Genomic DNA, 26334 nt, shown 5'->3' on the forward strand with positions numbered 1-26334 from the left:
TTCATTTAGCAACTTTCAATCTGATAACCTATTTTACTCAATATATGGGTAGAACAAGAGGAGCCCTTAACAAAGAACCAAAGCAAGTGGGCCTTAGGAAGTTACAGTACTAATTATAACCTGGAAATTGTTTATCATGGTACTTACTGGTCTAAAATCGTTTGGTATGATACTGAGTCCTAAATTTCTTTAAGTGAGCTTAAATTCCAGTCACTGGACTTTCTAAAATAATAAAAACCAGTCACCAATTACCTTTAGCATGGACCTCAATCCAATCTCAAATAAACATTTATGTCAAGTGCTGAATGTCAGTGTTCAGGTGATTTTATATACTACCAAAATTTCCCCCACCCGGGCTATGCTCTGATACCTGGAATCAGCTTCAAGGCATCTTCCAGGTACTCATCTTCCGTGATGCTGTGTCCATCTATCACCAGCTCCAGCAAGAAGTCCCGTACAGTCCAAACAAAGTCTGGGAAGAAACTTACAAACTTGAAAGAGTCCTCTACTTCACCAGGTGTCGAGGAGGATTTTGCCCTGATTAGCTCTGTCAGTTCAGTCACATAGCTGGGAACTTAGCTAAGGAAGGAGAAATGCTGTCTACACCATAATTTTCAGATCTACATGGAAATAAATTTTGTAAATGTTAACTTTTGTTTTATGTTTCTTTTTTTTTTAGTCATGACAACTCTCACAGGAAAGAACAAACAACCTCTTTTGCCATTCCTGTTAACTCAATGAAACATGATAATTTGGTTTCTGGAAGGATACTGCAGCTGCTCCAGAGCCTGGTGGTTGATGGTGCTCATGCTGTTGTAGACAAAGGTGCTGCTCAGAAGCACAGCCAGGGCAAAGATCCACGAGTCATTCTTAGGGTCACCCTAGAAAGTACATTAGAGCAAGGGACTTAGGAGGCTACTCTTCATTCCTTTATTCTACTGTTCATTCACTATTTCATTACTTTATATTTCTGAATAGTAGAGCAAAGAACTCAAGTTTAAAGACAATCCTAAATTCAACCTTGTTTTTGATATCAACAATGACCCCTCCTGGGACCTCAGTTCCATTAGCTATTAAAAGAAGTGACTTGACACTGTAAATATATGTAAAACATTTAATACAGTGGCTAAAATATTGTAGGTGCATAGTAATAATGAGCAATTATTCTTTTAGGAAATTTTTCTTAATATTATCTATATTAACAACAAAAATGCTATTCAAATAAATTCAACAACTATTCTTTGGACACCTGTAAAATGCCAGACATTGTATTTGGTTGCATGGATGCAAAAAAGTTCCATATGAGAGTCTCTGCCCTCAAGATGACTTTATAAAGGAGCAGATAAAAGGGTCAACATACAAATATAACTGAGACTATAATGCCTGTCAAGAGAGGAACCAAATGTGAATATAAAATTTCAGTAAATGGGAACATGTATTGAGTGACTTCAGGGCAAGAAATGACTATATGTCTGACAGGGATACAATGACCATAGCTATAAAATTATTGGGCTGATTGAGGACTGATACCAGCAAGATGGTAGAATAGGGCTCTCTAGTGCTCATTCCCCCACAGAAACATCAATTTGGAAATCTATCCATACAAGAAAATACATTCACAAGAGCTAAGGAAACCAGGTGATAGATTACAGCACTTGAAGGTAGCACAGAAATAAGAGAAGACATATTAAAAAGGGTTGGAGGGACAGTTTTACATTACCTGCATCACCCCTCACCCAACCTGAGGCAGCAAAGCATGAAGAGAGATACCCACTGCCTGGGAGAAATGAGGGAAGTGAACACCAAACTTTGCTTTGAACCTCAACATCCCCCCACAGTAAAACCCAGTGCTTGGCAGGCCTCCACAGCTCCAGACTCCAGGTTGGTACCTGTGGACTAAGCCTTTAGGCCAGCCCTAATCCAAGCAGGATTCAGGCCTTCCCAGAGGACTCAGTCTCTTCTCCTATCACACAGCCAGTATGACCCCAGCAGCCTCAGACTCTGGACCACTCTACACAGTGGGCTGCCCCGATGGTCCCAGGCTTCAGGCCTGCCCAGCACCAGGCTGGCCTCTGCAGCCCCAGTTATCAGGTTAGCATCTGCAGACCTACCCTCCAGCCCAGCCCCTATGGAAACATGCTCCAGGCCTGTCCAGTGAAAGCCCATATGGACTCAGATTCCAGGTTGCTACATGCAGATTAAGCCTCTAAGCCCACCCTGATGCCAAAGGGGATCCCACACCCCCAGGCTCTAGGCAGACTCCAGGTAGCCTGCTTGATAGACTCAATTTCTGGCCTGCCCCAGCAGCAGGATCAGCCCCAGGCCAAACAGACTAATAATGAGCAATGAGACTGAACTGGTAATCAGCAGTCTCCCAAAAAAGAAAAGCCCAGGATCAGACTGGCTTCACTGCTGAATTCTGTCAAATGTTTAAAGACTAATTAATACCAATCCTTTTCAAACTGTTACCAAAAATCAAAACAGAGGCCATTTTCCCAAACTCATTCTATGAGGCCAACATCACTCTGATACCAAAATCAGACAAAGAAATAACACAAAAAGAAAACAACACGCCAATATCCTTGATGAACATAGATGCGAAAATTCACAACAAAATATCTCTCTCTATATGCTTTTCAGCAGATGGCCAGTACAGAATCTCAGTGTTATCAGCACCACACTCTAACCAACTGAGCAAACTGGCCAGCCCCCTCAACAAAATATTAACAAACCAAATCCAACAGCTCATCAAAACAATTATAAGCCATGATCAGATAGGATTGCAAGGATGCAAGGATGTTTCAACATATGCAAGTCAATAAATGTGATACACCTCATCAACAAAATCAAGGAAAAACCCATATGATCATCTCAACAGATGAAGAAAAAGAATTTGACAAAATTCAACATCACTTCATGATAAATACTCTCAACAAGCTAGGTATAGAAGGAAAGTATCTCAACACAATAAAAGCTATATATGACAAATTAACTGCCAACATCATCCTGAATGGGGAAAAGCTGCAAGCTTTTCCTTTAAGAACAGGAACAGGACAAGGATGCCCACTCTAACTGCCCCTCTTTAATACAGAATTGGAAGTACTAGCCAGAGCAATCAGGCAAGAGAAAGAAATAAAGGGCATCTAAATTGAAAAAGAAAAATTCAAACAGTCCTTGTTTGCAGTTGATATGATCCTACCTATAGAAAAAACTAAAGACTCCATCAAAAAACTATTAGAGCTGATAAACAAATACAGTAAAGTTGCAGGATACAAAATCAATATGTAAAAATCAGTAGTGTTTTGATACACCAACAATAAATGAGTCAAAGAAGAAATCAAGAAAATAAGCTCATTTACAATAGCTACCAAAAAAAATAAAATACCTAGGAATCAATCTAACCAAAGAGGTAAAAGATCTCTACAATGAGAATTACAAAACACTGATGAAAATAATTAAAGAGGATACAAAAAGATGGAAAGACATTCCATGTTCATGAATAGAAAGAATTAATGGTGTGAAAATGTCCATTCTACCCAAAGTGATATAGATTCAATGAAATTTCCATTAAAGTAACAATGACATTTTTCACGGAAATAGAAAAAAAAATCCTAACACTCAGATGGAAAAACAAAATATCCTGGAAATCCTGAGGAAATAAAATACAAAAAAATAAGGCTGGAGGCATTACAGTACCTGACATCAAATTACACCACAAAGCTATAGTAACCAAAAAAGCAAGGCACTGGTATAAAAACAGACACATGGACCAATGGAACGGAACAGAGAGCCCAGAAATCAATCCATATACTTACAGCAAACTGATCTTCAATAAAGGTCCAAGACATACATTGGAGAAAGAGTAGCTTCTTCAATAAATGGTGCTGAGAAAACTGGATATCCATATGTAGAAGAATGAAACTAGTCCCGTACTTCTCTCCATATACCAAAATCAACTCAAAATGGTCAAACACTTAAATATAAGACCTGAAAGTGTAAAATTCAGGATGTAGGATTGAGCAAAGACTTTACGTATAAGATCTTAGAAACAGGAAACAAAAGAAAAAAATAAACAAATGAGATTATATCAAACTAAAAGCTTCTGCTCAGCAATAGAAACAATCAATAGAGTGAAAAGACAACCTACAGAATGGAAGGAATTATTATCCAGAATATACAAGGAACTCAAACAACTTAACAGTAAAAAAAAATGAGTAAACTAATTTAAAAAATGGGTGAAGGAGTTGAATAGACACACACACAGTCTCAAAAGAAGACATGCAAATGGCCAACAGGTACTTGAAAAATGCTCAGCAACACTAATCATCAGAGAAATGCAAATCAAAACTACATTAATATATCATCTCACCCCAGTTACACTGGCTATTATCATAAAGACAGAGAATAAAAAATGCTGATAAGGATGTGGAGAAAAGAGAGCCCTTGTACACTGTTGTGGTACTGTAAATTAGTACAGCCATTATGGAAAACAGTACTGAGGTTTTTCAAACACTTATAGATACAACTACCATATGATCCAGTAATCTCACTACTGGTATGTACCCAAAGGAACAGAAATCATCATATAGAAGGGATACACACACTCGCATGTTGATTTTAGCTCTGTTTAAGGAATGGAAAGATATGGAAACAACTTAAATGTCCATTAATGGAAAACTGGAGAAGGAAAATGTGGTACATATACACAATGGAATACTACTAAGCCATAAAAAATGGAAATTCTGCCATTTGCAGCAGCATAAATGAGCTTAGAAAAAATTATATTAAGTGAAAGAAGGCAGATGCAGAAAGAGAAATACTGCACGTCCTCACTCATAAGTGGGAGCAAAAAAATAAGAAAAAAACAAAAGAAAGAAAGAACAATCAATAATACATTAAGGTTTCAGAAGGAGAGAACAGAACTATGGTTACTATAGGCAGGGAAGAGGGAGGGGGAAGGAGGTTACTGAGAAATTGGTTAATGGACACAAAGCATCTAGTTAGGAAAATACCAAGGTATGTCTTTAAAATCACACTGTTAAAAATCAAAAACAATGAGAGGATCCTGAAAACAACAAAAGAAAAGAAGCAAATCACATATCAAGAAGTTCCAATAAGGCTAACAGCAAGCTTCTCAGCAGAAACATAATAGGCAGGAAGAGAATGAGATAATATATTTAAAGTGCTGAAGGGGGAAAAAAAAAAGAAGAAAAACTGCCAATGAAAAATACTGTACCCAGGAAAGATGTTCATCAGGAATGAAGGATATAGAAAGACTTTTCCAAACAAACAAAACTGAGGGATTCATGAACACCAGACCCATGTTAAAAAAAATGCTAAAAGAAGTTCTTCAGGCTGAAAGAAAAATTATAAAGAATTACAAAGAAATTATAAAATTCACTTTTTAAAATAATTTAGAATATTCTAATACTATAACATTGTAATGATGGTTCATCACTCATATATTTAGTATAAAAGTTAAAAGACAAAACTATTAAAGTAATAATAGCTACAATAATTACTTAAAATTCACAGTATAAAAAGGTATAAATTGTAACGTCAAAAATAAAATGCGTGTTGGAGGGACTAAAAGTGTGGAGGTTTTTTTATGAAATAAAAAATAAGTTATTAGCTTAAAATAGACTGTTATGATGTTTTACATAAGATCATGGCAATCAAAAAGCAAAAACCTAGATTAGATGCACAATAGGTAGTAAGTAAGGGATTAACACATACCAATAGTAAAAATTGTCTAATTACAAAGAAAGACAGTAAGAGTTAAAAAATGGTACAAAGGAGCTAGAAAACAATCATAAAACAATGAACAAGGTGACCCAAGCAGGTAGGCCTCGCTGCCACCACTCGACTCCATTCCAAGCCCTGCCAAGTACGTGCCAATCAGGGAGGTGCCCAGCCACAGAGGTCGAAGATCCTCGGAGACTATGCGCCCTGTGGTGCCAGCGCACAACTCAGCAGGTAGGCCTCTTCGCTGCCACCTGACTCCATCTCCAGCCCCACTGAGTGTGTGCAGATCAGAGAAGTGCCAAGATCTCTGGGGACCACATGCCCTGTGGTGCCAGCGTGTGACCGAGCAGGTAGGCCTCGCCACCACTGCCTGACTCCATGCCGAGCCCTGACCAAGTGTGCGCTGATCAGAGAGGTGCCCAGCCAGAGAGGCCCATGATCCTTGGAGACTACACGCTCTGCGGTGCCAGCACACAACCCAGCAGCTAGACCCTGCCACCACTGCCTGACTCCATCCCCAGCCCAGCCGAGTGCATGCTGATCAGAGAGGCACCTCCCCTGAGAGGCCCAAGGTCCTAGGCAATCACACACCTGAGGCACTAGTGGGCAACCAAGCAGACACTGAGGTAGCCATACAAAATTGGCAGCCCCAGCAGCATCCTAGCCAGACAATAGTGTCAAACCAGTGAACTGGGAAATCCCCTGCCACAATGACTAAACATCAAAGAAAAGATACAAGAAATATGAAAAATCGAGAAAGTACACCACCAAAGGGTAATAACTCCCAAGATCTAGATCCTATAGAACAAGAAGCCCTTGAAATATCTGACAAGAAATTTCAAATGATAATTCTTAGGAAACTGAATGAGATACAAGAAAACTCAGCTAGACAACATGATGGAATGAGGAAAAGTATACAGGACCTGAAAGAAGAAGTGTACAAGGAAATCAATGCCCTGAAAAAGAATGTAGCAGAGCTTGCCAAGCTGAAGAATTCATTCAACCAAATAAAAAACACAACAGAGAGTTTAACCAGCAGTCTAGCAGAAGCAGAAGAGAGAACTTCTGACCCTGAAGATGGGCTGTTTGAAATAACACAGGTAGACAAATGAAAAAGAAAAAAGAATTAAAAACATTGAAGAAAATCTAAGGGAGATATCAGATAACCTTAAGCGCTCAAATATTTGAGTCATGGGTATTCCAGAAGAGAAGGAAAAAGGAGATTGCATTGAAAACATATTCAACAAAATAGTGGCAGAAAACTTCCCAGGTATAGGAAAAATCACAGATCTTCAGATTCAGGGAGCTCATAGATCCCCAAACGTATTCAACTCAAAAAGGTCCTCTCCAGCACATGCTATAATCAAATTGGCAAAACTCAAAGATGAAGAGAGAATTTTAAAAGCTGCAAAAGAGAAGCATCAAATCACCTATAAGGAAGTCCCAATCAGACTAACATCAGACTTTTCATCACAAACCCTAAAAGCCAGAAAAGAATGGGATGATATATTCAAAATACTAAAAGACAGAGATTGCCAGCCGAGAATACTCTACCCCACAAGGCTATCCTTCTGAAATGAAGGGCAAATAGTATATTTCTCAGACAAACAAAAACTGCGGGAGTTCACTACCACACAACCACCCTTACAGGAAATTCTCAAGAGAGTACTGGGTTTGGTACCTGAAAAATAACTTCCGCTGCCATAAAAACCCAAGAAAAATAAAATCCCACTAGTATAATAAAAATGGCATCCATGAAGAGAAAACAAACAAAAAAGGCTATCTACAACCCAAAGAACCAACAAATACAGAAAACAAACAGTAAATCAGAAAGAAAGGAACAAAAGACACCTAAGACATCCAAACAAAAATCAATAAGATGCTAGGAGTATATCAACACTTTTCAATAAGAACTCTCAATATAAAAGGATTAAATTCCCCAATCAAAAGACACAGACTGGCTGACTGGATTAAAAAGGAGGACCCAACTGTATGCTGCCTTCAAGAAACCCACCTCACCCATAAAGACTCATATAGACTAAGAGTGAAAGGATGGAAAAAGATTTACCATGCAAACAGAAATGAAAAACGAGCTGGGGTAGCTATTCTTTTATCTGATAAAATAGACTTTAAACTAAAAACCATAAAAAGAGATAATGAGGGCCACTACATACTGATAAAAGGATTGCTCCATCAAGAAGACATAACAATCATAAATATATACACACCCAATGTTGGAGCAGCCAGATTTATAAAACAAACTCTATTAGACCTAAAGAAGGAAATAGACACTAATACCATAATATCAGGTGACCTGAAAACCCCACAGTCAATATTGGACAGATCATCTAGGCAAAGAATCAGCAGAGAGACACAAGATCTAAACAACATACTAGACCAATTGGACTTGGCAGATATCTACAGAACATTCCATCCAACATCCTCAGAATATTCATTCTTCTCATCAGCACATGGATCATTCTCCAGGATAGATCACATGTTAGGTCACAGATCAAGTCTCAATAAATTCAAAAAACTTGGATTTATCCCATGTATTTTTTCAGACCAAAATGGATTAAAATTAGAAATCAATAACAGATGAAATACTGGAAACTATACAAACACATGGAAATTAAACAGCATTCTACTTAATGACATATGGGTCCAAGAAGAAATCACAGAGGAAATCAAAAAATTTATTGAAACTAATGAAAATAATGATACCTTATACAAAAACCTGTGGGATACTGCAAAAGCAATGCTAAGGCGGAAATTTATCACATTAAATGCTTATGTCAGAAGAATAGAAAGATGGCAAGTGAACAACCTAACACTTCACCTTAAAGAACTAGAAAAACAAGAATAATCCCAAATCCAAACTTAGCAGATGGAAAGAAATCATTAAGATCAGAGAAGAACTTAATGAATTTGAAATCCAAAAAATGATACAAAAGATCAATGAATCAAACAGTTTGTTTTTTGAAAAGATAAATAAAATCTACAGATCATTAGCACAACTAACTAAGACAAGAAGAGAGATGATACAAAAACAAAAATTAGAAATGAAAAAGGTGATATTACATCTCATACATCTGAAATGGAAGGAATCATTCGAGACTACTTGTAAAAAACTATATGCCACCAAATTTGAAAATCTGGAGGAAATGGATGAACTTCTGGACACACACAAACTACCAAAACTGAGCCAAGAAGATGTAGAAAATCTGAACAGACCAATAACAATAAAAGAGACTGAAGCTGTTATCAGAAGGCAGCCAACAAAGAAAAGCCCAGGACCAGATGGATTCAAAGCAGAATTTTACCAAACGTTTAAACAGGAATTGACACCAATTCTCTACAAACTGTTCTAAAAGATTGAAACAGAGGCAATTCTCCCAAACTCATTCTATGAATTAAACATCACTCTGATACCAAAACCAGGTAAAGATACAACTAAAAAAGAAAACTACAGGCCAGTATCCTTGATGATAGATGCAAAAATCCTCAATAAAATAATAGCTAACAGAATACACCAAAACATATACAAAATTATACACCATGATCAAGTGGGATTCATCCCAGCGATGCAAGGTTGGTTCAACATATACAAATCAATAAATGTGATACACCATATCAATAAAATCAAACACAAGGACCATATGATCATCTCTATACATGCTGAAAAAGCATTTGATAAAATTCAACACTCATTCGTGATAAAGACTGTCTATAAGTTAGGTATAGATGGAAACTATCTCAACATAATTAAAGCCATATATGATAAACCCACTGCCAATATCATCATGAATGGGGAAAAGCTGAAAGCTTTTCCTTTAAGAACAGGAACTAGACAAGGATGCCCACTCTCACTACTCCTATTCAACATAGTGATGGAAGTACTAGCCAGAGCAATCAGAGAAGAGAAAGACATAAATGGCATCCAGATTGGAAAAGAGGAAATCAAACTGTCCCTGTTTGCAGATGACATGATCCTATACATCGAACAGCCTAAAGCCTCTACAAAAAACTCTTGGAGCTGATAAATGATTTCAGCCAAGTAGCAGGATACAAAATCAACACACAAAAATCAGTAGCATTTCTATTCTCCAATACTGAACATGCAGAAAGGGAAATGAAGAGCCTTCCAATTTACAATAGCCACCAGAAAAATAAAATACTTAGGAATTGAGTTAACCAAGGATGTAAAAAATCTCTATAATGAGAACTGCAATCTACTGCTTAGTGAAATTAAAGAGAACACAAGAAGATGGAAAGATATGCCATGCTCTTTGATTGGAAAAATCAACATTGTGAAAATGTCTGTATTACCCAAAGTGATATACATATTCAATGCAATCCCCATCAAAATTCCAATGACATTTTTCTCAGAAATGGAAAAACCTATTCAGACATTAATATGGAATAACAAAAGATCACACATAGCCAAAGCAATTATCACCAAATAAATAAAGCTGGAGGCATAACACTACCTGACTTTAAACTATACTACAAAGCTATAATAACCAAAACAGCATGGTGCTGGCCTAAAAGCAGACACAGCGATCAATGAAATAGAATAGAGAATCCAGAAATCAACCCACACATCTACAGTCATCTGATCATTGACAAAGGCACCAAGCCTATCCACTGGGAAAGAGACTGCCTCTTCAGCAAATGGTGCTGGGATAACTGGATATCCACATGCAGGAGAATGAAACCAGACCTATACCTCTCACAATATACCAAAATCAATGCAAAATGAATTAAAGAATTAAATATACATCCTGAAACTATAAAACTACTCAATGAAAACATAGTACAAACACTTCAGGAAGCAGGACTGGGCACAGACTTCCTGGATATGTCCCTAAAAGCATGGGCAACCAAAGGAAAAATAGACAAATGGGATTATATCAAACTAAAAACCTTCTGCACAGCAAAAGAAACAAATAACAGAGTTAAAAGACAACCAACAGAGTGGGAGAAAATATTTGCAAAATATACATCTGACAAAGGATTAATATCCAGCATATACAAGGAACTGAAACAATTTTACAAGAAAAATCAAGTAACCCAATTGGCAAAAGAGCTAAATAGGCATTTCTCAAAGGAAGATATACGAATGGCCAAAAGACATATGAAAAAATGCTCTACATCACTCAGCATTTGGGAAATGCAAATCAAAACCACACTGAGATACCATCTCACCCCAGTTAGGATGGCTAATATCCAAAAGACTGTGAAAGATAAATCCTGGTGAGGTTGCAGAGAAAAAGGATCTCTCATACATTGTTGGTGGGACTGCAAAATGGTGTAGCCTCTATGGAAAATGGTATGGAGGTTCCTCCAACAATTGCAGATAGATCTACCATATGACCCAGCTATCCCACTGCTGGGAATATACCCAGAGGAATGGAAATCATCAAGTCGAAGATATACCTGTTGTCCAATATTCATTGCAGCACTATTTACAATAACTAAGAGTTGGAACCAGCCCAAATGTCCATCATCAGATGAGTGGATACAGAAAATGTGGTATATCTACACAATGGAATACTACTCCGCTATAACAAAGAATGAGATACTGCCATTTGCAACAATATGGAGAGATCTAGAGAGAATTATATTAAATGAAATTAGTCAGGCACATAAAGAAAAATATCACATGTTCTCACTTATTTGTGGAATCTAAAAGTAAATAAATAAATAAACAAACAACCTGTGGGGGGGAGGGAAGAAGACAGAATCATTACAATTCCTTGAAGTTGATACCACAAGCAAACAGAAAGGAGCTTTGTGGGAAGGAGGGGGAGAGGGAGGAGGGAGGGAGGTTTTGTTAATGGGCTACAGTAATCAACCACATTGTATATTGACAAAATAAAATAAAACTAAAAAAAAAAACAATGAACAAAATGGCTGTAGGAAATTTTTATCCATCAATGATTTTCTTGAATTAGAATAAACTAAATACTCCTATTAAAAGACATAGAGTGTATGAATAAATATAAAAACAAGACCCAAATCTATGGTGTCTACAAGAGACTCTTTTCATCTTTAAGGCCACACATAGACTAAAAGTGAAAAGATGGAGAAAGATATTCCATGCAAATGGAAAACAAAAGAGAATAGGAGTAGGCATACTTATCTAAGACAAAGTAGAGTTTAATAAAGTGGTCAATTCATTAAGAGGATATAACAATTGTACATATATATGCACCCACCATCAGAGCACCTATATATATTAAGCAAATATTAATAGATCTGAAGGGAGAGATAGACTATAATACAATAATTGTAGTGGATCTGAATATACCACATTCAACAATTGATAGGTTATCCAGACAAAAATTCAAAAATTCTAAGGAAATATTAGACTTAAAACTACACTTTAGATCAAATGGTACTAACAGAAATTTACAAAAATTCCATTCAACAGCTGCAAAATACACAGGAAACATTCTCCAAAATAGATTATATGTTAGGCCCAAAACAAATTCTTACAAATTTAAGAAGATTAAAATCATATCAATTATCTTTTTCAACCACAATGGTATTAAACTAGAAATCAATAATAGAAGGAAAACAGGAAAATTAAAAAATATATAGAAATTAAAAATGTGCTTCTTAACAATCAATGGATCCATGAAGGTATTAAAAGGGAAATTTAAAAATTTCTTGAGACACATGAAAATGGAAACACAACATGCAAAGACAAACAGAACACATCAAAAGCAGTTCTAAAAGGAAAGTTTGCAGCAACAAACACCTACATCAAAAAAGAAGAAATATCTCAAACAAAAAACCTAACATTGTACCTCAAATTAAAAAAGATAAAAAACTACAAGAAAAAACTAAGCAAAAAATTATTAGAAGGAAGGAAATAATGAAAAACAGCAGAGATAAATGAAATAGAGACTTGAAAAACATTAGAAAAAATCAATGAAGTGAGTTTTTTTAGAGATAAAAAGTTGGCAAACTTTTAGCTAAACTATCTAAAAAAGAAGACTCAAATAAATTAATAAATGAAAGATAAGACATTAAGAGTGATACCACAGAAATATAGAGGATCACAAGAGACTATTTTGACCAATTGTATACCAACAAATGCGATAACCTAGAAAAAACAGGTAAATTCCTTGATACATACAACCTATTAAAATTGAATTATGAAGAAATAGAAAATCTGAAGAAACCAATAATGAGCGAGGAGTTTGAATCAGTAAAAAAAAGTCTCCCATCAAAGAAAAGCCCAGGACCTGATGGCTTCTCTGCTAAATTCTACCAAACATTTAAATAACACCTAATATAATTCATCTCAAACTCTCCCAACAAATTAAAGAACTGATACAAATCCTTCTCAAATTCTTTCACACTCATTTTACAAGGCCAGCATTACCCTGATACCAAAAGTAGGCAAAGGTACAACAACAAAAAGCACAGAGCATTATCCCTGAGGAACATAAATGAAGAACCCTCACGAAAATACTAGCAAACTAAATTCCACAGTATATTAGAAAGGTCATTCACCATAACCAAGTGTGATTCATCACAGGAATGCAAGGGTGGTTCAACATATGCAGATCAACAAATATGATCCATAACATTAAGAGAATGAAGGACTAAAACCATATCAGAATTTTAATAGATGCAGAAAAAACATTTGACAAAAGTCAAAATATTTTTATGATAAAAGCTTTCAACAAATTAGACACAGAAAGAGTATACCTCAACACAAGAAAAGTCATATGTGACAGACAGTTGACATCATACTCAATGAAGAAAAATTGATAGCTTTTCCTCTAAGATCTAGAATAAGACAAGGATGTCCACTCTTGCCAATTTTATTTAGGATAGTATTGGAAGTCCTAGCCAGAGCAATCAGGTAAGAAAAAGAAATAAAAGGCATCCAAATTGGCAAAGAAAATTAATTTTTAAATTTTATTTATTTTTTTATTGATTATGCATATTTGCAGGGTACAAAGCTGACTGGTACCACCTGCGTCCAAGATGTGATGATCAGATCAGTACTATCAGTATGCCTATTACCACAAACCGCCATTATTCCCCAGGAAAGGAAAATTTTAAATGTCCCTATTTGCAGACTACATGATCTTACATAAAGATCTAGAAAACCCTAAAGACTCCACCCAAAATGTTAGAACTGATAAAGGAATTCAGTAAAGTTTTAGGATACAAAATCAACTTAAACATCAGAAACATTACTATAACACTAACCATCAACTCGCTGAACAAAATCAAGAAAACAATCCTATTTATAATAGCAGTTAATAGGAAGTCAATTTAACCAAGAAGGTGAGCAACCTCTACAGTGAAAACTATAAAATATTAACAAAATAAATCGAAGATGACACCAATAAGGAGAACAATATTCTGCTGTCATGGATTGGAAGAATTAATGGTGTTAAAATGTCCACACCGCACAGAATGATCCACAGGCTTAATGCAATCCCTATCAAAATATGAATGCCTTTTTTTTTTTGGACAGAAATAGAAAAAATAATCCCCAAATTTGTATGGAACCACTAAAGACCAAAAATATCAAAGCAATCTTGAGCAAAAAAGAAGAAAGCTTGAGGAATCATATACCTGGCTTCAAGATATACTGCAAAGCTATAGTAACCAAAAAAGTATGGTACTGGCCTAAAAACAGACACATAGACCAATGGAACAGAATAGAAAGCCCAGAAATGAATCCAGACTTTTATAGCCAACTGATTTTCAGTGAAGGTGCCAAGAACACAAACTGGAGGAAAAAACAGTCTCTTAAATAAATGATGATAGGAAAATTGTATATTCCCATGCAAACGAATGAAATTAGACCCTTTTCTCTCACCATATACAAAAAACAACTCAAAATGGATTGAAATCTTAAATTTAAGACATGAAAATATGAAACTACTAGAAGAAAATATAGGGCAAAAGCTCTATGACACTGGTCTGGGCAATGATTTTTTAGATAAAACCTCAAAAGCACAGGCAACAAAATCAAAAATAGACAAATGGGCTTACATCAAACTGCAAACTTCTGCACAGCAAAAGAAACAATAAACACAGTGAAGAAACAACCCACAAAATGGGAGCAAATATTTGCAAACTATACATATGATATCCAAAGTTCATAAGGAACAACTCAAAATCAAGAAAACAAACTGATTAAAACTGGCAAAGGACATTTCTGAAAAGAAGACATGCAAATGGCTAAAAGGTATGTTAAAAAATGTTTACTATCTCTAAACATCAGAGAAATGCAAACTAAAACCAAACAATGATGAGGAGTCACTTCACACCTGTTTAGAAGGGCTACTATCAAAAAGATGAAATATAACAAGTGTTGGCAAGGGTGTGAAGAAAAGGGAACCCTTTCACCCCATTGTTGGGAATGTAAATTAGTAGAGCTATTTTGAAAAACAATATGAAGGTTCCTCAAAAAACTAAAAATAGAATTACTATATGATTCAGCAATTCCTCTTCGTGTGTACTTCCAAAATAATTGAAATCGATATATTGAAGAGATATCTGCACAGCCATGTTTATTGCAGCATTATTCACAATTGGCAGGACATAGAATCAACCTAAATGACTATCAAGAGATAAACAGAATAAGAAAATGTGGTGTGTATATGTAATGGAATATTATTCAGACTTGGAAAAAAAAAGAAAATCTTGTCACTTTTTGATGACATGAATGAAACCAGAGGACATTTGGTTAAGCAAAAATAAACCAGGCACAGAAAGACAAATATTGGATGATCTCATTTACAGGTGGAATCTAAAAGAGTTCATCATAGAAGTAGAAAGTAGAATGGTGACTACCAGAGGCTTGGAGTGAGAGGGGTTGTAGAGATGTTGGTCAAAGTGTACAAAAATTCAGTTAGATAAAAGAAATGAGATCTATTGTACAACAAGGTGAGTATAGTTAATAACTATTAAGTGTTCACACCACAAAAATTGATAAAAATGTGCAGTAATGCATATGTGAGTTAGCTCATTTAAGTCATTCCACTATATACACATATTTCACAACATCATGTTGTACACAACAAATATATACAATTTCTATTTGTCAATTAAAAATTACATAAACAAATTTTAAAAACTTCTGAGCTTTAAGGAGTTGATAGAGGCTGGGAAGGGTAGGGGGAAGGAGGGATGGGAAGAGGTTGGTTAATGGATACAGAACTACAGCTAGATAAGAGGAATAAGTTCTAATATTTTATAGTAGTAAATATTTTATATAGCAATATTAATATGGTAAAACTTTATATAGTAAATATTTTATATACCAACATTTATAAAGTAATATTTTATATAGTATTATTTATATAGTAGTGTTAGGTACCTATAATTACCAACAATATATTGTATATTTTCAAACAGCTTAGAAGAGAGAAATTCAAATGTTCTCATGATAGAGAAATGATGAGTGTTTATGGTGATGGATATGCTAATTAGTCTGATTTGATCATCATATAGTTTATACACATATCAAAGTATTACCACGTACCCCATAAATATGTACCATTACTACATGTCAACTAAAAAATAAAATAAAAAGTAAAGAGTTGATAGAATGTGGACTTGCAGATGTGAAGGGATCACTCAGATGGAAGGACCAACACTGCCAAGGCAGAAATATTTTGAAAGTGCAAGTTCTACAAAGGTATTACAGAGTTATTTCCATTTGACTAAAGCAGCATGTAGATGTACGCATGTGGTGCATGAAGTTTGGAATGAGAATTAGGGCAAGACATAAAGGTCTTTGGTGGCCAGGTGAATAGACTTAGCCACTAGCAAATAACACCAGAATTGTAGAGCCAACAGTAGACCGCCAGCCTGGGAGAGCTGAAGCATGGACTGAGACTAGGAAAGCCATAGCAGCAGAGCTGCCAAAGGACTTGGGAACCCAATCCCTCACACCAGTATGCAGAGAATGTCAGAGTCAGGGTACATGATTCTTCAGCTTTAAGATTCGATGCCTACCCTGCTGAATTTCGAACTTGTTTAGGACACGTTACCCCTTTCTTTTGGCCTATTTCTCCCTTTTGGAATGGAAATATGTACCCTAAGTTTGTCCCACTATTGTACCTTGTAAATAGATAACTTGTTTTGATTTCACAGATGGGACCTTAAGACTTTGGACTTTTGAATTGAAACAGGTTAAGACTTTGGGGATGGAATGAATGTATTTACCTGAGAAGGACATGAACTTTGGGGGCTAGGGGAGAAATGCCCCCAAAGTCCATGTATTAGAAACTTAACCCCCATTATGACAGTGTTAAGAGGATGGGAAATACTACTGTGTTAATTAAAAGGTGGGGCCTTGAAGAGGTGATTAGGTTGTGAGGACCATGCCCAAGTAAATGGATTAAAAAGTTGATGGTTTAACAGTGGTCATGGGCATAATTCTGAGGGCTTTAAAAGGAGGAGGGAGGAGTCAGCTCTCTGCTTCTGTCATTTGCCACATGACAACTTGATTTGCTGTGAAGAGTCACTACCCAACAAGGCTCTCACCAGATGTGTTCCCTGGATTTTGGACTTCCTAGCCTCTGAAACTGTAAGCAATAAATATGATTTGTTTACAAATTACCCAGTTTCAGCTACTTCTGTTATAAGCAACAGTAATGGACTAATGCACCACGATTCTAGGGTTAATGAATGGTTCTACTGCAATCAGTTTTGCTCCCTTGTACAAATGCAGTATCTGTATTCTATGCTTACCAAACTTGATCTGGAAGATGGGAAAGTTTTTTCACATTTTGGGGAAAATCCCTTTAGATTTTTAAAAACCAGCAATCAATTTCAACATAAATAGTGCCATTTTGGCTTTATACTGAGTTATTACTGAGAACTTTAAAGTTGAGCACAGAATTTTAAAATCTTTTTATTTGGGGCCGTTATGAAAGCCAAATATCTACTGCTGCCATTTTGAATTCAGACTCAGAGTAATACAAAATAAGGAGAAATGATTCCTTGCACCTAATTAGATAAAGACAAAATATCTAAAATTATTCCATTTAAAATATTTTCAGTAAGTTAAGGCTATGCTTTTATAAAAGACAGAGAAGAGGTAATCTCCAAAACCAGACACTTGAACAAAAAATTTTTATGAATGTTTTTAGTGTAGCACTGCCATTAACCTCATGGTTTATAGTTCATATATGATTTCTTTTATGAAGCTTTTTTTCAGCCATATGACTAGGTTAGCTGTCTACTTCTGTGCATCCACAGCACCCTGATCACACTGCATACTTTTTGTTTCCCCAACTAGGCTCTGGGCATTTGCCCTGTTTATTGCTGTATCTATGGTACTTAGTACAGAATCCTGGAATTCAGCTGTTCAATAAGTATCAAATTGTATCATTTACTCAGATGTTAAAAATAAGATCTTGCACTGATATACCAAAATATTTGAGTTTCCTTACTTCCTTCTGAGGAAGTAAGTTGAAGGCAAAAAAGATTGTAGCCTCATTATTAATGATTGGATTTACAGTTTGTAGAAAAAGGTAACAGAATATGAATTGAGGTAGGGAATTAAAAGGTAGGTACAGAATCAAGAGCAAAAAATATTCTTCGGTGACTCTCTGCTTACCTTTTCCACATCGCCCAGGCCCTCAGTGTCCAGAAGGATCAGGGTGTGGTTGGGCTTCCAGGGGTGGGGCAGACACCACATCCAGATGCCCTTGGTTGCAGACCTCACTGTGGAGCCCAGAGGGAAGCCTGCAAAGGAAGATAAGGCAACATGGATGTGTGGCGATCCTTAAAACCTAATGGACTGATGTTCAACCCCTAAAGGAGCTGAGCCAGAGTGGAAGTAAGAAATTCAGAAAAAAAAAAAAAAAAGGCTGTATGGTGTGCATAGATGGAAAGGGCTAATGGAACTACAGGCAGATTTGCCTAAAAATCAATAAGAAGTAAATGAGACAATCCAACTGGAAAAAAAAAAAGACTTGAACAGCCATTTAACAAAATAGGAAATACAAATGGCAAGTAATATGTCAAAGGGTGGTCAACCTTATTTACAGTGAGGCACATGGCATACAATTAAACAGTCACCACAACAGAAAAAAATTAAAAATTTTTATAACTATGTATGAATTCTTAATTCCTCTTAAAAAGCATGAAAATTGCACAAAATATTAAATATTAAAAAGGCCATTTGGTATTATCAGGAAATCCTGAAGACACACATTCTATGTATGACCTAGCAATTTCACTTCAGGATCTTTTATACCAGGGAATTTTATGCACATGTGCATCAGGATAACATTACAAGAATATGTATGAAAACCTTGTTCATAAAAGGCAAAAAAGTGGAAATAACACAAATGTTCTTCAGTAATAAATAGATAAATAAAATGTGGTATCTTCATATAATGGAATACTATAATGTAGTGAAATAAATTACAGCTACATTCTAAAAAGTGGATGAGTTTTACAAACTTTTTGTTGAAGAAAAGAAACAAGATAACAAAGAATATTTACAATTTAATTGCATTTATACAAAATTTATGAAGCAGGTCAAACAAAACTATCTATTAAAATTAATTCATATCTTGTAAAACCATTTTTAAAAAGCAAGGAAGGGAGTATCCGGAAATTAAAACGTTGGTGAAGACTACTGAGGATGTGAGATGGTGTGATTTGGGCTTTTGAGTGTTGGTACAGTTTTATTTTTTGACCTGGCCTATTATTACACAGGTGTTCACTTTATTTATTTTATTGTATTTTGCGTTTTATGTACTCCTCTGTATGTGTTATGGTTTACACATTGAAAGGTTAAAAATATTGAAAGAAGGGGGTAAAACTTATGAAATCTGCTGTGAAATGGAACAAAATAATGAGATAGTAGCTCCATTGAGATAGGGGATAAATAGGGATCTTTCCTCTTTTTCATTCTTTTCTTCCAGTTGAAAAAAACAAGACATGTTAAACTACATTTGAAGCTTCTTGGAATGACACTATAGTTTTGGCAAAAGTGATATAGGAGAAAGAAAGAAAGATAATGGCAGGAGCTGAGCTCCTGAGCAGAAGAGAGTAGATGGGATACAAGGGAGAAGTGGGCTAGATCATTTGATAAGAAGAATGGTTCTTTGTTCCTGGGGAAAAGAGTTAGATTTTATGGACATATGGGGTTGAGGTCATACATTTGGTGGTGAGAATTAGAAGTTTTCTTCATTGGGAGGAGTCATGCCCTTTTTTAAGATGACCCTAGATAGGTATGATCAGCCTGTGTTATCACTGGTTCCAAGCAAATGGCCCCACCCCAAGACTACACTCACCATGGTTCTGTCCCGCCAGGCGGTTCATGAGGTAGGATTTTCCTGTACGATACAGCCCTGCAATGGCTACCACCACCACAGGCTGAGAAATCTTGTCAAGTATCTTTATTGCTTCTGGATTCACCATCAACTGCTTCTCTTCATTTTCCACTAGACAAATGGGGGCCATTGTGGTGGGTTCAGATGTGATGGTAGCCTGCAAACCCAGAAGAATCTTTCAGTGGAATACAAGATCCCTAAGTCACCTCTCAAGGTTATTCAAGGAACGTGCATATCAGTGCCGTGCTTGTGGAACATGTATATCCACTTCCTACTTTTTGTACATTTCTAAGGTAAAAGTATAAAGCCTTGCATTGGCAGATCACAGACCTTTTCATTCATCATGCATTATCTCTGATAATGCTGATGACGACAGATACAGTCTTGCTTGTCTCCAATGATTCATTTCTCTAAAAATAATATTCTAGTTAATTAATCCCTCTGCATAAAAAGTCTTGGTAAAGATCCATTAAGTATATTAACTTATTGATCCTTAAAAGAACTCTAAAAATTAAGGAATTTTATCCTTTCTTACTAGATGAAGTAACAGCAGTACAAATATAAACTAAAAGATTGGTAGAGGTTTTATAGTTAGTCAGTGGCAGAAGCTGGAGTTGAACAGTGATCTGAGTGTCTCATTGTATTACCTACTATTGTGGAGTATACTAACATTTATAAAGCAAATGTGTTTCACAGGGCCTAGTTTCCAAAGCTCTGTAGTTTCAGTTATAACCCAACCTTTTAAAATTACACATAGAAATGTTAAGCTTGCAAAAGACAGGAAACTTTCCCCAGGCTAAAGTCTCTGTTGTAGATAAGAATTGTAACAGCAGAATTGCTGGCTCCAAGGACAGATGCCCTTGGTGCAATTAAACCTAATGACTGTTGCCATAACAATTATCTCACTGTTCTTTTTGTAACCACCTATGTTCCTTTTCTGTAATTTTTTGGCCTGGAGAATAAATCCTGAGAGAAAACCCCAGTTCGTGGTTAATTTTCCAAGGAATGCCTCTCTCTTGAGGGTCCATGGAAATTAACCCCTTCAGGGCTTCTCACTGCTGCGAAGAAATGGGCTTTGAGTAATCCTTTTTGCATCTCTGTCACCCTGGGGGAGAGGTGACATACTACAAAAACTTACCTGTCAGAATTAATTTCCTCAAATAAACATTTTTGAAAAATATATAAGTTTCTTGATAGAGAAACTATAAGGGCTCTAATCATATATAGTCATTAAAATACATATTGTGATCTGAATGGTTACTGGTATTCCTGCAAGGTTATCCAACTACCAAGATACTTCCAGTCCAATTTGCCTGTTTACAGGGTATGTGCATCATAGGAGACTTCAGTTCATCTTACATTTTGTGAAAAACATAATTTTAAGTTTATTACCTTAATTTTTAACTCATTATATGTTTGATGAGCCTGATGCCATACTCAATGCTGAGGATATAAAAATTAATAAAATAGAGTCCCAACCTTCAAAGTGCTTGAGAATCTGTATCAACTAGGATTTGATTCATCTGTGAGTAAGAGAAAACCCCTAGAAAACTGTTGCTTAAAGAGCTGAAAGTTTATTGCCCTTTCTCATAAGATCACAAGGTAAAGCATCCTTGGTTCTGCTTCACGAAGTCACCAGGGGCACTGGGTCCTTCTATTTCTTGCTTAGCTATCCTTTGACATGCCACCTCATGGTCCAAGATGACTCACCATCACATGTACCTTCCATCCAGCAGAAGAAGAAAGGAGAGAAGAACCTAGGTCCTCTCCTTTAAAGGACATCTAGATGATTGATCATGCATAATCACTTCTGCTCAGATTCCACTGACTAGAATTGCATCTCATAGGCAGCCTATCTGCTAGGAGACTGAGCTTTAGGCTCTCTAGTAGAGTGCCATGTACCCAGGTAAAAATCAAGTGTTGTATTATTACACTGGGATTAAAGAAGACTGATACAGGATGGTGTCCAGGTAAAAAGAAGGATAAATCTAATACAGACTGAAATAACAATGAGTCAAGAAAAGTTTCTAAAAGAGGCAAGTTAGTAAAGTTGATGACAGGATAGAGCTAGAAGACAGAAGAAATAGCAGATGCAATGACTTGAAAGATTTAAGTGAGAGGGAGGTATCTAAAATGACTCCAAGGTTTTTAGCTTGGGTAGCTGAGTAAATGACAAAAAGTAAGAAAAATAGAAATAGACATATGATTTCAGTGGGTTTTCAATTTTTTTGGACATGGTTAATTGTGGTATACTCATTGGACACTCAAATAGAATTATGCAGACCTGAATGTAAGTATTTCCTGCTAGTGTAGCATTTAACCCACAGTTTATCATGCTCATTTGTATCTCCTGACAGTATATCCAATGGGGTCAGGGGCTATCTCCATCTTGTTTAACAATGTGAACCCAATTCTCAGCACATCCTGGACACTAAAAAAATATTTGCTAACTTGAATTGATGCGAAGCTCAGGAGATAGGTCTACCTGTAAAATCAGATATGAGAGACTGTAGTATATGCATCAAAACATCAGGGATGTCTTGACATTACCTTTCAAGTAGATGCAGAAAATAATGAGTTCCAGAAGAATATGTGTCTCAGAAAGCGGGGTGGATTGGGTATCAAGAAAGAGGAAGTGAGCAACAGTACTAAATACATGGAGAGTTCATGTAAGATAAGGACCAAACATCTTGTGAAGTTTGTCAACATTCTGTGTGTGTGTGTGTGTGTGTGTGTGTGTGTGTGTGTGTGTGTGTGTGTGTGTGTAGAGAGAGATAGAGAGAGAACTTGTCATATGCTGAGCACTGTTCTAGATAGTCAGTATCTAGCAGTGAGTAAAACAGATATAATTTTCTGCCTCATGGATCTCCGTTCTAGTGGGGAAAACAGATAATAAAACAATTTGTATAATGTAGTCTGTGTACGTGTGTGTGTGTGACCCTCTCTGAGTCAGTTTACCTCTGCTAATGTTCACATATATATCCACATCCATGATTATATATAATGTTAGATGATGGTGACTGCTCTGGAGAAAAAAATTAGTAAGGCATAAAATAGGCAGGGAATGGGATATGGAGTGTTTGTGGTTGAATTTATACATAAGGTAGTCAACAAAGGCCATTTGAGAAAGTGACAAAATGAAAGCCATCAGTGACCTTGATGAAAATAGTAAAGTGGTGGAGCAGGAGACTGACTGGACAGCAAAGTGACCATAAGAGAAGGAAGAGCAATAAAGAATATAGCTATTTCTCAAAATGGAAAAGAAATAGCTCACGGTGCCTAGAGACAGACATGGGTCCAGGATTTAATTTATGTAAGTGGAAGAAAAGGACATTTCTTGTTTATAGGCCAAGAGAGAATAGAGCCAGTAGTGAGCGTGTTTTAGAGTCTGCCCAGATCTGAAAGAGTTCCACCTCTGGACAAGGCTCCACTTTTCATTTCAGTGGGGGCCGGGGGGAGGGCAGAGTGTTTCATGACATCAAAAGACAATGCTTTATTCTTTCTGAGACAATGCTAAGCAACATTTGTGTGTTTTTACACTGCTTCCATCCTTCTGCCTGAGATGGGGTTACTCTGAACTGTCCTTCAGCAGTCCTGGAGCCCGAGTAGAGAGAAGTCTCACACTAGGGTCTGCCCACAAGTAAAAGCTGAGCTCTCTGGGCACAACTGAGTACCTGCTTCACAGGAAGGAGTCGTGCTCACCACTCCAATGTCATTACTGGTAAGTCTGTGTAATACCTAAGCACAATCCTGCATCATTTGGAACAGACTACCTGATGATATGCAAAAACAACCCTCTTACCTCATTTGAGACACAAATAAAATATTGAACATGACCAGTCATAATTTCTAGATAAAGCATGCTTCCTCCTCTAAGCTTATCACATTATATTTTGTCTCTACACTTCATGATAATAGACAACTTTGCCCATTTATTTCCTATGAGACACAAAAATTATTAATTTGCATGGCAATATCCATGAATTTTCAGTTCATAAAACTGCCTTAAGGCATTGGTAATAGAAGGGGAAATCTTCAGCAGAGATACAATTAGAGCGGCAAGAAGAGTGACAATGAGTTAAGGAAGAAAGAGACAGACCAACAGAGAGAGATAGAGACAGACAGGACTGAAGATCCTGGAAAGAAAGGGATGACTGATGAACTAAAGTGAAGTGTACTATGTTTAGAGCCTAACTGTCTGTGTTCAAATACTGGATCCACTCTTTTCTAGTTGTGTGACTACTGGAAAGATACTTCATCTCTTTGTGCCTCGTGTTCTTTCTTACTAGTGTCTTCAGCAAAATGGGATTATTAAGGTAACTACTTCACTGGGTCTTTAGAAAAATTAAATAACAATTCCAAAATTTATATGGAGTGTGAAGGAGACAAGGACCTGGCAAACAAGAGAGGGTGCATCCCATGAGGAGGAAGAGAAGGCAGGAGAGGAGCAGCAGGAAGGGCTGAGAGGGAGGGATCTATGGAAGGTGAGTCAGGCAAGAGGAACCCAGAGAGTTCCTGGGATGTCACAGCAGATTCTGATGTCAGGCTGCAGGGTTCGAATAACTTACTACCTGTGAGAAACTGAAAGAGAAACAACTTTGTAAGCCTCCATTTTCTTATCAATGTTATGAGTAAAACAATAATTCCTTCTTGATTCAATAAATGCTAATAATAAATAGGCTTTCAATACATTACTTTTAATTTTCCAATATTAATTACTGTTTTTATAATGAGCATGTGAAACAATGAGTTAACACATGTCAATACATCCTATAAAGTGTAAATTACCAAGAAATGCTAAATTAATTAAAAAATAAACATCAATTTGTTTAACAGACTTCCTCTGTATTATCTCTTCTTTTTCTGTAGGTGTTAAGGAGCAGAAATTATGGAGTAAAACACGAATTTTTTACTGCTGTGTTAGAAGCAGAAGACATTGCAGAGTTCTTTTCTTTGATTTACTATTTTAATATTTTTAAACGTTTTGGGAAGGAATAAATGAGCTTTATAAAGTTTTTTTCTCCACTTACTTCAAAGTAAGACTGGATGTCCAAGCCAAGACGCTTTTAAATCCAAATTAAATAAGACTGAGAAAGTTCTATTAGATGGGATTAGACCATTAATAATTTCTAAAAGTTACTGTCCCTAAGAGTCATCTGGAGGGATGGCTAAAAATGCCCCCAATTCTGTATTTTCAACAAGTATCTTAGGTAACTGATGTACTTTGTGCCTGTAGCACGTCTAGAAACAGCGCACGGTTGACAAATCCGCTGCTTCCACTTTAAGGTAATTTGTAACAGTTGATTAGTGTGAGTGAATTTGAATTATCCCAAATAATACACCTTTGTTGTATCTAGGGAATATTAAATATGGATAACACAAAAATAAGCAAGAGGCAGTCTTTTAGGAGTTTGTCTGTAAGGTAAGGGTCATCTTTTTCGTTTCCCCACTGCCGGGAAGGGGGCAGTCAGGAAATGCCTGAGGAAGGAAGGGAGGAGGGAGGCTGGAGGAAGGGACCCCACCCAGCGCCTCTGCTATGGGGCCAAAGTTTGGTCCTTCACACCAAGAAAGGCCTTCAGCCCCTCTTTCCCCCAGACGAGTAAAGGATACTCGCCTCTGGATGCCGGAGGAGCAGTAGCGCATCCTGGTGACACGGTGCGTGCACTGTCGCCTCGTGGCCGCTTCTGGACCAACCAAACCGAGACGCTGAGTTGCCCGGGGCAAAGCTCTCCGCGGGCCACACACCATCGGGCCAGCGCGCTTTCCTCCCGCTGCCTTCGCCCACCCGCCGGTGTGGAGCGCGCGCTCGGGACTTTGTTGTCAATTAGTTACGGAAAACGTGCACGGAAGCCCAAGTTCGGGAGCGAGCTTACCTGGCGCGGCCGCCGCGGCTGGGGACAGGTTGTCAGCGGCCCTCGCTCACCCCTCGCGCTGTCCTGCGTCTGGCTCGGCGGGAACCCACCGTTCTCTTCAGAAGCTCAAAAGCAAACCGGATATTACAGCCATTCTGCTATGGGTCCAGGATGAGGAGAACTGAAAGCGAAAGGACGCGCGCTATTTATGAATTTAACTGTTCTGGGTTTTCACCTTTAAAAAAAAAAAAAAAAAAAAACGGACGGGGGCCGGAGACCGGAGTTTGTGGTATGAGACAGCGGGAAAGTCCATGAGGTCCTTTCACACCGGGCTGTGGGACTCACGTTTGTTTGGCCTCGAAGAAAATACGGGGTAGAAGGAGTTAAAGAAAGCGAAG

At 37.0% G+C, this 26334-nt stretch overlaps 1 protein-coding gene across 2 annotated transcripts in view; it reads right to left on the reverse strand.

Moving 5' to 3' along the window:
* Positions 1-26111, reverse strand: part of LOC134383203 (uncharacterized) — a 55622-nt gene extending 29511 nt beyond the window's left edge. Inside the window, exons 1-5 of one of the 2 annotated variants that reach the window (XM_063104093.1) lie at positions 25958-26111; positions 20046-20241; positions 18356-18483; positions 772-881; positions 371-567 (exon numbers count right to left, since the gene is read on the reverse strand). In XM_063104093.1, the coding sequence (XP_062960163.1) occupies positions 371-567; positions 772-881; positions 18356-18483; positions 20046-20214 (604 nt within the window). In that variant the 5' untranslated portion in view covers positions 20215-20241; positions 25958-26111. Of the gene's footprint in view, positions 1-370; positions 568-771; positions 882-3815; positions 3900-18355; positions 18484-20045; positions 20242-25957 lie in introns of those variants that run through there. The other variant, XM_063104094.1, reaches the window with a different exon arrangement.
* Positions 26112-26334: the final 223 nt, after the last annotated feature.

Source organism: Cynocephalus volans, chromosome 8 (assembly GCF_027409185.1).
Source record: "Cynocephalus volans isolate mCynVol1 chromosome 8, mCynVol1.pri, whole genome shotgun sequence".
Lineage (NCBI taxonomy): Eukaryota > Metazoa > Chordata > Mammalia > Dermoptera > Cynocephalidae > Cynocephalus > Cynocephalus volans.